The following is a 12,267-nucleotide window of genomic DNA, read 5'->3' on the forward strand; positions in this document are numbered from 1 at the left end:
ATTCCGATAGCAATTTAAAACCCAAATCTTTCCCTGTTCTAGTGATCTTTAGTTCTGAAAGCCTGCAGGTGAATTTTACCTAATCATTTGAAGTTGTACCTTTCTAAAAAGTGTGCTGGGGTGGGGAGAGACATCTCCATTTTTTACCTTCTTTAACCAGACCACCCCCCTGATTCTGATCAGACTATACCACCATGCAATATCAGAAACATTGTATGTTCTTGTTCAGAATCAAGGACACAGTAACTTCAAGCTAAGCTAAGGTTAGGCAGCTACCAGTCCCATGGAGCAACTGTACAGTACAGTGGTACCTTGGTTTACGAACTTAATCCGTTCCGGAAGTCTGTTCTTAAACAGAGGCGTGCTTTCCCATAGCAGTGGGGGACTCAATCTACAAATGGAACACACTCAACATGTTCTGCTTCCAAGGCAAAGTTCACAAACCAAAACACCTACTTCCGGGTTTGCAGCGTTCTTAATCCAAGTTGTTCATAAACTAAGCTGTTCTTAAACCAAGGTACCACTGTATTTGACAATTGGCGGCAAAAGTAAGAAGTCTGCCCACAAGTTTCACTTTTAAGGAGAGGAAGATAGCAATGAAAAGTTTAGAGCATGGTGTATTTCATGCTTTGGTGCGATGTCTTTCTTGCTTTTGTATGCTTAGTAGTGAGCTGGGCATTCACACACTTGCTCCCTAAGTCAGGTCCTTAGTAGACACGAATTTACAATATCATAGAACTGTAGAGCTGGAAGGGACCACGGAGGAATGCAGGAATCTTTTACCCAACCTGGGGCTTGAACCCATGACCCTGGGATTAAGAGTCTAAAAAGCCTGGGGCACAACTGTCCATGGCTCTCTGGCAGCGATGGACTTAGTGTTAACTCTGGAAGTGTATATACTTGATTCTGACCAAACCTATGCCTCCTAGAGCAAAATATACATAGAAGATTCTAACTGCCAAGGAAGCAAGTATCAAACAAACAAACAAACAAACAAGCCCCACTGACAAAAAAGGAGAAGTATGTAACAGCTTTTAGAAGTCACTGTGCAATGTGGAAACCAGTGTTTGAAGTTGAAATCCTAAGGGAGAACCTGATAAGGAAAGACGTAGGACAGGCGTGTCCAACTCCCAAGAGACTGTGATCTAATCCCAATATTTAAAAAACACGCAGTGATCTACCAATTGTCATTGGAGGGAGGAGAAGCGTGCGGTTTTGGGGGGGAGGATTGCCAAGAGTTGTTGAGCTTTTGGGGGGGAGGGGGTTGCCAAGTGTTGTTAAGCTTTTGCGGGAGGGTTGACCAGAATCTTTTAGCTTGGGGGGAGGGGGGGAGAAACACTCAGCCAAAACTCCAACACTCGCAATCACACACAGCACTAAAGAAAAGATTACTTTCGCTTTCCACTGTGCCCGGCTTTCAATGCTGCTGCCGCGCCAATAGAGAAACCTAGCGCTGGGGGCAGAATCATTCCTTGCCCATGATCGACCACAGTCCCATGATCTACAAGGAAACCCCCAGGGATCTACCTGTCAATCGCGGTCGACCTGTTGGACATGTCTGACGTAGGAGATACAACAGACAAGGACTGTAAAGGCACCAAAGCTTGAGTAAATTAAATGGGCAGAGGACACTTGAGAAATGAACGTGCGGATAAGGCAGGAAGCTGGGAAAGAGAAGATCTTGCTAAGGAATATTTACCATCTTTATTGCTTCCCTCTCAACACATACTATACCTTTCCAACAGGTGTTGAAGCAGCTATCGGACTAACATTGTCCTTGCATCCTTGTACACGCAGAGATTCAGGTGAACTGGTAAGGGAGGCAGAACTTAACGAGGAATTTGTATAATCCTTGCTCTCTCCAGGACAAGACTCAATTGTCTCATTTTCAGAAGACAGGCTCCTTTCCAAAGGTGAAGCTTGGGGAGATCTGGCCGTCATGATATCCTCCAGGACAATGACGGGCATTTTCCTTTCAAATATGACATTATTGAGTTTGCTCTCTGTAGTACTATTGGTTTCTGTTTTGGTCGACACCATATCTGATAATTCATCCTCATCTGGTGTAACTGGGCAAGTTGCTATCAGAACATCCATATGGGTATTACAAACAGGCTTTTGTGGACCAGACTGGGCTTCCATTTCCTCGTGAGTTTTCTCTACAGGTGCCACTACTTTGTTTGATTTGCAGTGGTCTGTGTCAGTATCACTCAGTCTGTGGTTGGAATCCTCTGTCAAGTCTATGAAGGCCAACTGACCTGTGCTATTTTTTGTGCTTTTCTGCACAAAGTTATCTAACGGGCCCTTGCCATTAATAAGTTTTGGAACAAATTGTGTCTCGGTTTCCTCATGGCAGCTGTTCTCCACATTGTCCGGTAACGGGTGTGACAAACCAGGACATGGCGTGTTTTGATCAAAGACATTTTGAGAGTTCCTGCCTCTTTTGACTCCTGGGTTTCCATCAGCTTTCTCCTTTGGTATGGGATTCAAACGCTTGAAAGGCAATCGTGCTGGAACAGAAAAAAAAAGAAGCAGCTGAAGAATGGTAGCTTACAATTTTGGGCAAGATAAAAAGGAGGCAAGTGATCTAACATATGTATTTTTCCCAATAAAAGTACATATTTTAGAAAGCTGGACCTGTGCACCCAAGCTTACTAAATAACACCAATTTGCAGGGGGAGGGGGACGGTGAGAAGGAAGAGGCCTTGGAGATAACCTAGCACAGCCTCCTATGCAATTACAGCATCCCTGATAGATGCTGAACCTCTGCTTAAATAGCTGCACTGAAGAACAGCCCACATCTCCCAAGGCAGACTATTCCTGTATCAAACATCACTTACCATTAGGAAGTTTATGTTTTTAAATCAAAACTGTCTGCAGACCTCTTTGGTAACAAGCAACAAACGTTTAATACTACGAATAATAATTTCCTCCTAATGTTTAACCAAATTCTACGTTGTTGCAGTTTTCATTCCTTAACTCTAGCCCTCCCCTGTAGACCAGGGGTCAGCAAACTTTTCCAGCAGTCCACTGTCCCTCAGACCTTGTGGGGTGTGTGTGTGTGTGAACAAATTCCTATGCCCCACAAATAACCCAGAGATGAATTTTAAATAAAAGCACACATTCTACTCATGGAAAAACACCAGGCAGGCCCCACAAATAACTCAGAGGTGCATTTTAAATCAAAGGACACATTCTACTTATGTAAAAGCACACTGATTCCCGGACCATCCGCGAGCCGGATTTAGAAGGCGATTGGACCAGAACTGGCCCCTGGGCCTTAGTTTGCCTACTCATGCTGTAGACTGTAGAGCCACAGGGAACAAGCCTGCTCCATACATGCAACAGCGTGGTGTAGTTCAAAGATACTACACCACGTGTCCCTTCAGACGCTGTTGGGCTCTCAGCTTCTATCAGCCCAACAACCAGGCCAATGGTGAGGGATGAAAGGAATACCCAGCGGGACACAAGTTCCTCAATCGCAGATGCAGGTGATAGGTTAGGACTGGGAAGAACCAGGTTCCAAAGATCACAAATAGATCACTGGGCGACTTTCAGCCTATCCCAACCCATAAAGTTGCTGTGTGGATAAGAGCAAATACAGCCATATACACCATCCTGAACTGAAGGATGGAATAAAACAAGCAGCCAAAAACTGAATAAAAATGCAACTCTCATCTTTTAAACAGGGAAAATATGGTGGCAACATATCAAGATGGTCCTGAGATGACAGAAAAATATTTCCTCTTGCAAAAATCGTAACCATTTACAAATACAACAAGTAGCAGCATACTACAAATATACGTACGACAGGGCACTGAATAACTTCTACTTTGCAAAGATTGTAGCTAAACACCATTGCTTTCCCTCAAATTAAATCAATATTGCATTCCTGTAAATGTAGCATTCTGAGTTCAAAGGTTTATGTATAGTATCACACTTAATTATAAAGAAATCTTACAAGCCTGAAGGAAAAGAGTTTAGCAAGTCTGTGCCATGCAGAAAGAATAGCCTGGGCTGAAAATGAGTCAGGGTTTTGTTTTGGTTTTTTGCATGAAACGGGTTACCTTGTATCAGTTTTCGGGCTGGAACCGCTGATTTATCTCGACACTCCATAGCTGTCAATGGAAGACAATCAATTTAATTATAAACTGCATTTTTGATGAACGCATTTGCAGAAAAGGTTTACGAAAACAGTCTATAAACACAATAGTCTTAATATATTGGAAAATGTAGTGTCGCAAGGAATAATTCAACATTTCATTGGAAACATCAAACATGTGCATGAACTGAAAGCTTTCCAAATTATTAGGCATCTAGGATTGCAACAAATTACATGCAACTCAGAGCAGGCTCACTGATATTAATGGGACTATGTTCGTCACTTCTATTTAACTTCCCATAGAACTGGAGAGGCTTGGCGGGTTTAATTAGGCTGATGGGCCAGAAGCTCCCCATTGCCACTGTACTCCACTGATTCCTCAGGGGTGACCAGTACAGTACCCCTTTCCCACACCCAACTCTCATTACGTTACCAGTTGCTCCCTGTGTTCCCTCCCTGCCTCCTTCCTTGGATCTCACGCAGACCCAATCACTCCTCAAACCACAAGTCCTACTCCATCACTATTCTACCCCCTCCACTAACACCCAGGTGTGGGAGCCACAAGCACGGCCGAACTACACCTCCCATCAGACGCAGAAAACACAGCCTCAGATTATGAGAAGTGCAATTCGGCAACATCTGGAGGGACAAAGGAACCCAATGCCAACATTAACCTTTTCAATATTTTTCTGACAGCGTCAGTTCTCCAAGCATGTCTACTCAAAGGGCAACCGTTCGAGATTCAAGGGAGGTTTACTGCCATGCTAAGCCTGCATATCACTGACTTCCTTGCAAGTCCAAACACAGTGTCTTTCCAATCCATCACCCTCATTCCAGCAGTCAACTAGATGCCAACATGCCCTTCTTGGCCAGATGTTTACTTGCAACCCATCACAGAGTTAACAAAAAATGCAGCCCACATGTTTTAAGACTGTGTTGTGTAATGGCTTGTGGTGCTAGAACAATATACCAACAAATGGATGCTTTACATTAACATATACCGGTATGGTGCATATTCGTGCGTGATCACCACCAAACATTAACCTCGCTTCCTCAGCAACAACACTGGTTGCCAAATGAAGGAACGCTCAAATGATAAGAGGTCCACCTTATGCCTTGTGACAGCACCACCCCCTATAGATGCCATGATTCAAGATGAGTATAGCAGGGAGCTTTCGTCAAGGGACTCCCCTTCCTTCATAATTCAAGCTCTGGGAGTCACCCTCCATGGCCCATCCAACACTTGCTGGACCTAAGCTCTCCTTCCTTAACTCCCCCCCACCTGCCTCAATTTCCTCCCTGCCTCAGTTTCTCTCAGGCCACAATATGTTCTCCATTTCCCATTTCCCTCCCTTGGGATCCCCCTCCAAAAGCTCCATTTCCAGCGCCATAGAACTGTATAGTTGGGACTCCCAGGGGTCATCCATCCCAACCCCCTTGCAGTGCAGGAATCTCAGCTAAATGTTAGAGAACATGGGTGTGCAATTATCATAGAATTGTATAGAGTTGGAAGATAACCCTAGGGGTCATCCAGTCCAACCCTCTCGCAGCCCACCCATAAGGTCCCTCCTTCCTTGCTGCAGCGCCTTAAGTTTCCCCTCTGAATTCCTGCAGAACCAGTGGCTAGAGAACATGGGTGTGCAGTGGGGGGGGGAGTAGAATTGTATAGAGTCGAAAGGTACCCCCAGGGGTCATCCAGTCCAACCCCCTGCAATGCAGGAGTCTCAGCCAAAGCATCCCTGACAGATGACACCCCATCCAACCTCTGCTTGGAAACCTCTGCTTCTCCCCCCCCAAAACCCCCCCCAATTATCATAGAATTGTGTAGTTGGTAGTTGGAAGGGAACCCCAGGGGTCATCCAGCCCAACCTACAGCAGCCCGTACGATATTCCCTCCCTCCCCCTCTGCTGCAGCACCTCAAGTTTCCTCTCTCCAGAGCCACCCTATCCACCCCTCAGAACGACAATTATTTTTCCCCAACCCTCCCCACCCCCAATATCCATCTCAGCAGCCACAACATGCCTCCCCACCCCCACCTTAATAGTCGCAGCGTGACACACACACACAACCCCACCCCACCCCCTTTCCCGCCTCAGTTTCCCCTCAATATCTCCCCACACACAAACCCACTACCCTCCTTCCCCGACCTGCTTCAGTTTTCCCTCCCCTCGAGTCCTTTTCCCTCCCCACGAAGGGTCGTGGGATGATACCTCATATCTATTTCTTCCCCTCCCTCTCTCACCTGCTACAAAGTTTTTCCTTAAGATGAGGCGCTGAGGGAAGAGGAGGGAAAGGCCTCTCTCTCGCGCGCGGGAGAGGCCGAGCCAGGCTCCGCCGGCAAAAGCCGAACTCCTCCCCCTCACGAGAACCGGGGAGGGGGGAGAACGCGCGCGTCCCCGAGGCACGCTCCTGCGCCTGCCCCCTCACAGAACACCTCACAGAAAAACCACACAAAGCCGTCCGTTAACCGCGACGGCGGCTTTCTGTCCCCTCTCGCAGCCCGTCCGGCTCCCGCTTTCCTCGCGCCCGCTCGTATTTGGCGGGATTTCGGGAGGACTTCGCGCTCCGGCGCCCTGATTGGGCGGGACGCCGCGCCCCACGTGACTGGGTTTCCTTTCTCTTTCTCCTCCTCCCCTCTCTCCGACGCCTTTATTTAGTCTCGCGGAGTATGTAAGCGAATTCTCGCGACAAGAGGAACGGGAAAGCCCCGGACGCGCACGCGCGGATCGCTCCGCCGGAAGGTCCGCTTAGCCCCCGCCCTCTGGCCACGCCTCCCTGCCCACCCTGCCCAATGTCTTCTCGCATGGAGGTAGCGTGGGAAAAAACAAGACTAGTTATCGCGATAACTGACGGGGAACGTGACGCATACGCCCGAGGTTCATTCGCCCGCCCATAAAGATAAAATCAAAGGCACCAAGAGGCTCAATTCTCGGGTCTAGTGCTAAAGCTGTAGTAGTAGTAGTAGTAGTGGTAGTGGTGGTTACTATTATTATAATATCTATAATATTACTATTATTATTATATCTATTATATCTGGCGTGCTCTGGTCCATGGGGTCACGAAGAGTCGGACACGACTAAACGACTAAACAATCTATAACCCCAATAATTATCATTAATTATTATTATTTATTTAAGAATTATTGATTTATTAATAATTGTTGTTTTATCTATACCCCGCCGTTTTCCCTGACATAGGCTCAAGGCGGCTCAAGGAGAAAATAAGAACTAAAAACAAGTCAAAAACAAGGGAGGCACACATCTCTCAGAATGCCTAGATTTTGATAATTATTTTAAACCATGTAATGCATTTTATTCTGTTTTTCTATGGTTTTAATAATAATAATAATAAATATAACTCTTATCTAACTGGTGCACGTTCTCGCAAGGGATGATGGGAGTTGTGGTTCAGAACGACCAAGCGCGCGAGGTGGAGGAGGCGGCGGCCGGCTACTACTTTAATACATCTCGATAAAAAGCTTTCTGCAAAGGAAGACAGGGGGCGCTTTGGTTCCGCTTTTTGTCGAGCGGAATGGGCGTGGCCGCGGCGTGACGCGCTTGCGTTCCGGACGCTCTGTGCTGCACACATCTATGGTTGGAAGCGTGGAGCCCGGATCTTTCTCTCTCTCTCCTTCTCATTTCACACCTTTATTTCCGGCGAAGGAGCGCGTATTCCTCCGCCGGGGTGCGCGCCTGCGCGTCAAGGGAGGGGTGGCGGAAGTGAAGAGCCGAGGGGAGCCAGAGAGCGAGCGGGGGCAGAGCTCAGCCCGAGCCTGGATGTTTTCCCCCTACCCCCTGTTCTCCCCGTTCCTCTTCCCTGGCTGTTTCTCCGACCTGTCTCCTCTCTGCCTTTGGCGGGTGGGCGCGGGCATTACTTTGTGTGTCCGTCCGCAGTCTTAACCTGTCAGTCCTTGTCCTCCTTTCTGTCTCATTCCTCTCACCTCCCTCTGTTGAAGCCTTCTTTTTTAAAACAACAAAAACCAAAAAGAAAAAGGGAAACATTCCCCTTCCGCCAAGCCTGGCCTCTTCTCCCTTTCTCTCTCTTTCTCAGGGACTACTTTTCCTGCCTTCCTTTGCTTCACTGAGGACTAGCCTCTTAGCCTCCCAAACTGCCCAGGAGCAGATGTGTGAACTGTCTCTGCCTGTCTCTCTTTGTTTCTGTCTCCTTACACTCATTTGTCTCTCAGAAGCGTCTCTTGCCTTTTGTTTTTAGTTAGAGGGAGCTACTTTCATCTGCCCCCAGACACTTTTGTCTTTTTCTGTGTCGTTTTGGGTCTCTCTCTCTCTCTTTGTCTCAGGCACAGATTCTGTGTGTCCCCCTTTTTTTCTGGGAGCCTTTCCTGACCCTCTCTGCCTCTTGGGACGTGCCTAGTCTTCTCTTCATCTCCTCCTGCTAACTTGACCAGTGGCCTCTTCATTTCAGGTTCTGGGGTCTGCCCCCCCCCCAAGCTTCCACCAACCTCTGTGCCTCTTTTTGACACAAATCATATAGTCCCCGGGGCATCTGCCTGCTCCCCTCTTTCCTCTGCCTCTTGTTTGTTTTCCCCACCGCAGTGAGCTAGTTTTTCAGTAACTCCAAGGAGGCACCATGTCTGTGGCCGGGTTAAAGAAGCAGTTCTACAAAGCCAGCCAGGTGAGAAACGAGAACATGTCTGTCTTATCTGTTTGGAAAAAAGAGTGGGGAGGGGTTGCACAGATGAGAGACCCTTGGGTTCAGATTGCCTCTGGTCTCATTTATATACGTATATATACAACTTTTTAAATTACTTTTCAATTACAACCCAACAATAGCCTCATCATAACAATACCAAATTATAAACAATTACTAATACCAATCATTCAAATACCGAATAATATAATTTAGGTGCCCACCCCCCGCGTGCTAGAATTCATGGTTTGATGATTTTCTTTATTTCTGCGTTCCAAAATCTTATTATGTCAATTGCATTCCGGTCAAAATAATAACTTCTATTCGTGATGTCACATTAAATGATTTATAGAGCTACAAGTGAGGCACTCAAACTACAGTGGTACCTCTACTTACGAATAACCCTGCTTACGAATGTTTCTACTTACCAACGGAGCTCCGTCCGCCATCTTGGATGCGGTTTAGATAGGATTTTTTCTACTTACGAATTTTTAGATAGGGTTGCTTCTACTTACGAATTTTTTCTCCCAATGCATTCCTATGGGATTTTTTCGACTTACAAATGTGCGTTCGGAACGCATTAAATTCGTAAGTAGAGGTACCACTGTAGAACCTTGTTCTTCCTGTGTGCGGCAACCTCCGGTCTAATTCTTGATCCATCTTCCCTTTTAATGCCAGCCTCCCTCCCTCCCCCCCCTCCATTATGATGGTTCTTATTATTATTGCTGGTTGAAAACTGTTGGGCGCCGGGTTTCGAGGCCGCTTGAAACAGTGCAACTCTGACTCGCAGGTCTTCTCTGGAACAGGGCAGGTGGATTGAGGAAGGTGTGTGTTGGCCCTGGCCACCAGGTTTGTTGTGAGCAAGCATTGCACCTCCATAGCAGCTGCACTGGTACGGTGCCCTCTCAATGGTTGGAAATGGAAGGGGGCGGCAACTGCCTAATACCAGGACATCCACTGTCGGGTCAGCACCACTGAACCAGCATTGCCCGGAAAGCGCATTTGAACAAAATGCCAAAAACCCTGAGCCCAAGGACAACGTTTCGGGTTGGCTCGTTGCTTCATGGCAGGAAAAAAGGTTGTGTTCTTCATGGCTTTGTGAGGTGGCGTACCTGTGAATGCCAGTTGCTTGGAATCACAGGTGGGCAGAGTGCTGTTGTGCTCTGGTCCTGCTTGTGGGGCTTCCCTATGCCATATCTACCGGTAGATGCCCACTCGAGGTGTCCTTATCATGTTCTTGTGCGGCACCAGTTTGGGGTTGAGTAGATTGCTCAGAGGGGACCCAGGTGACGCTGTGGGTTAAACCACTGAGCCTAGGGCTTGCTGATCAGAAAGTCAGTGGTTCGAATCCCTGTGTCGGGGTGAGCTCCCGTTGCTTGGTCCCAGCTCCTGCCAACCTAGCAGTTCGAAAGCATGTCAAAATGCAAGTAGATAAATAGGAACCACTACAGCGGGAAGGTAAACGGCGTTTCCATGTGCTGCTCTGGTTTTCCAGAAGCGGCTTTGCCACGCTGGCCACATGACCTGGAAGCTGTACGCCGGCTCCCTCGGCCAATAATGCGAGATGAGCGCGCAACCCCAGAGTCGGTCACGACTGGACCTAATGGTCAGGGGTCCCTTTACCTTTACCTTAGATTGCTCAGAGTCCCTCTTTGTAACAGCTTTGCTTGGCTGGCGTGGCGAGGAACCATCACCTAGGCGACTAGAAACAGGTTGCACTTCGCTTTATTGTGATTCGCAGATTTTTCTCCTTCCAAGGACTTGGGGACAGCTGCTGGCAGCCCGGGAGATTCCAGGTGAAGGGAGACACACACACACACACACTGCTGCCACCGCCCCTCTTCTGGCCACAGGAGTGAAGCAGGCTGGAGCTGGATTTCCCCCCTCCTGCCCCTGCAGCCAGGTGCTCCTGGGTTAATAGACTGCAATATAGTGTAAGCGTAAATTTTATATGCCGTGGGAAACCCAAAAAATTGTGTGACTTGCTTTGTTCGGTTTATTGTGGTTGTCTGGGACAGAGCGCACAATATTGCCTGTATATGCCTGCAGTATCTGAAGCACCGCCTCTCCGTATATAAACCAATCCAGACTCTGCATTTTTCATCTCAGGCCCTTCTTTGTGTGCCTCCTCCACATGTGGTCTGGAGGGTGGCAACACAAGAACAGGGCCTCTTCTGCGGTGGCTCCCCATTTGTGGAATGCTCTCCCCAGGGAGGTTCAACTGTCACCTTCATTGTATATTTTAGGCACCAGGTGAAAACGTTCCTTTTCAGCTAGGCCTTTGACTGATTAATATTCTACAGCAGGGTTTCCCAAACTTGGGTCTCCAGCTGTTTTGGGAACCACAACGCCCATCATCCCTGGCTAGCAGGACCAGTGGTCAGGGATAGTGTGAATTGTAGTCCAAAAACAGCTGGAGACTCAAGCTTGGGAAACCTAGTTCTACTTTTAAATGAGTCTGTGGGAAGGGGGGTTATTGCTTTGTTTCACTTATTTTCGTGCTTTTATCCTGTACAGTGGTACCTTGGTTGTCGAACTTAATCCGTTCCGGGAGTCCATTTGACTCTGGGAACATTTCCAAAACCAAGGAGCGGCTTCCGATTGGCTGCAGGAGCTTCCTGCACTCGATTGGAAGCCGCGTCGGACGTTCAGCTTCTGAAAAATGTTCGCAAACTGGAACGTTCCCTTCCGAGTTTGCGGCGTTTGGGAGCCGATTTGTTCAGGAGCCAAGCCGTTCAACAGCTAAGGTACCACTGTAGTTTGTTGAGTTCTGTGCTGGTCTGAATTATGAACTTTTTAAAAAAAAAAAACACAACACTACAGTATTTTGGGAGCTCTTTTTAATGTGCAAACTTCTAGAGTCTGTATCGTTTTTTGTTTTTATAAATGCCTGTATCTGTGGTGGTTTTGGGATGGGACCATAAATCAGTGGCAGAGCCTATGCTTTGCTTCAGAAGCCAGCATCTCTAGGGACGGATGGGAAAGTCTCCTGGTCTGAATTCTTGGAGAGATGCCAGGCAATGTTGAGGTATAAGAACGGACAGACTCGTGTGCTCCTAAAATGATCAGAATATCTATCACAAAGAGGGACAATCACATGGGCCAAACCAAGATTTTTTTTGGTGGTGGGGATGCCCATTGTTAGGAGGGCAGAACTTCATTTTGCTATGTATTTTTATTGCTTTCGGGGTTGTTGTTTTTTGTCAACACTCCGTAACAAAAAAAATTCCTCTTGTTGAAGATGGAAGTCTGCAAAAATATGTAAATGTACACACAAGGGAGTTGGAGTCCAGCAACATTTCAGGGGCTGAAGGTTTTGTTGGATAGCCAACTCCTTATCAGCCCCGGTCAGCAAGCCTATGTCCAGCAGCTTCTTGATTTTGTTAGAAAGCTTGAGTTTCTAAATACTTTGAATAAGATGCATAATTAATATACTGGTGGGAGGGGTTCCTATACTTGCAAGGGACACAGATGGCGCTGTGGTCTAAACCACCGAGCCTCTTGGGCTTGCCAATCG

The 12,267-nt window shown here is 47.3% G+C and overlaps 2 protein-coding genes across 6 annotated transcripts in view; one reads left to right on the top strand and one right to left on the bottom strand.

Annotated features, from left to right (window-relative positions):
* Positions 1-8,703, bottom strand: part of CHAF1A (chromatin assembly factor 1 subunit A) — a 28,597-nt gene extending 19,894 nt beyond the window's left edge. For 2 of the 4 annotated variants that reach the window (XM_088672976.1, XM_088672975.1), the window contains exons 1-3: positions 8,563-8,703; positions 4,068-4,118; positions 1,735-2,510 (exon numbers count right to left, since the gene is read on the bottom strand). In XM_088672976.1, the coding sequence (XP_088529102.1) occupies positions 1,735-2,510; positions 4,068-4,118; positions 8,563-8,590 (855 nt within the window). In that variant the 5' untranslated portion in view covers positions 8,591-8,703. Of the gene's footprint in view, positions 1-1,734; positions 2,511-4,067; positions 4,119-6,345; positions 6,790-8,562 lie in introns of those variants that run through there. The other 2 variants (XM_035120926.3, XM_060275372.2) reach the window with 2 other exon arrangements.
* Positions 7,807-12,267, top strand: part of SH3GL1 (SH3 domain containing GRB2 like 1, endophilin A2) — a 58,623-nt gene continuing 54,162 nt past the window's right edge. Inside the window, exon 1 of one of the 2 annotated variants that reach the window (XM_035118096.3) lies at positions 7,807-8,735. In XM_035118096.3, coding sequence (XP_034973987.1) covers positions 8,691-8,735 — 45 coding nt within the window. In that variant the 5' untranslated portion in view covers positions 7,807-8,690. The remainder of the gene's footprint in view (positions 8,736-12,267) is intronic. The other variant, XM_035118097.3, reaches the window with a different exon arrangement.

Source organism: Zootoca vivipara, chromosome 6 (genome assembly GCF_965207765.1).
Source record: "Zootoca vivipara chromosome 6, rZooViv2.hap1.1, whole genome shotgun sequence".
Lineage (NCBI taxonomy): Eukaryota > Metazoa > Chordata > Lepidosauria > Squamata > Lacertidae > Zootoca > Zootoca vivipara.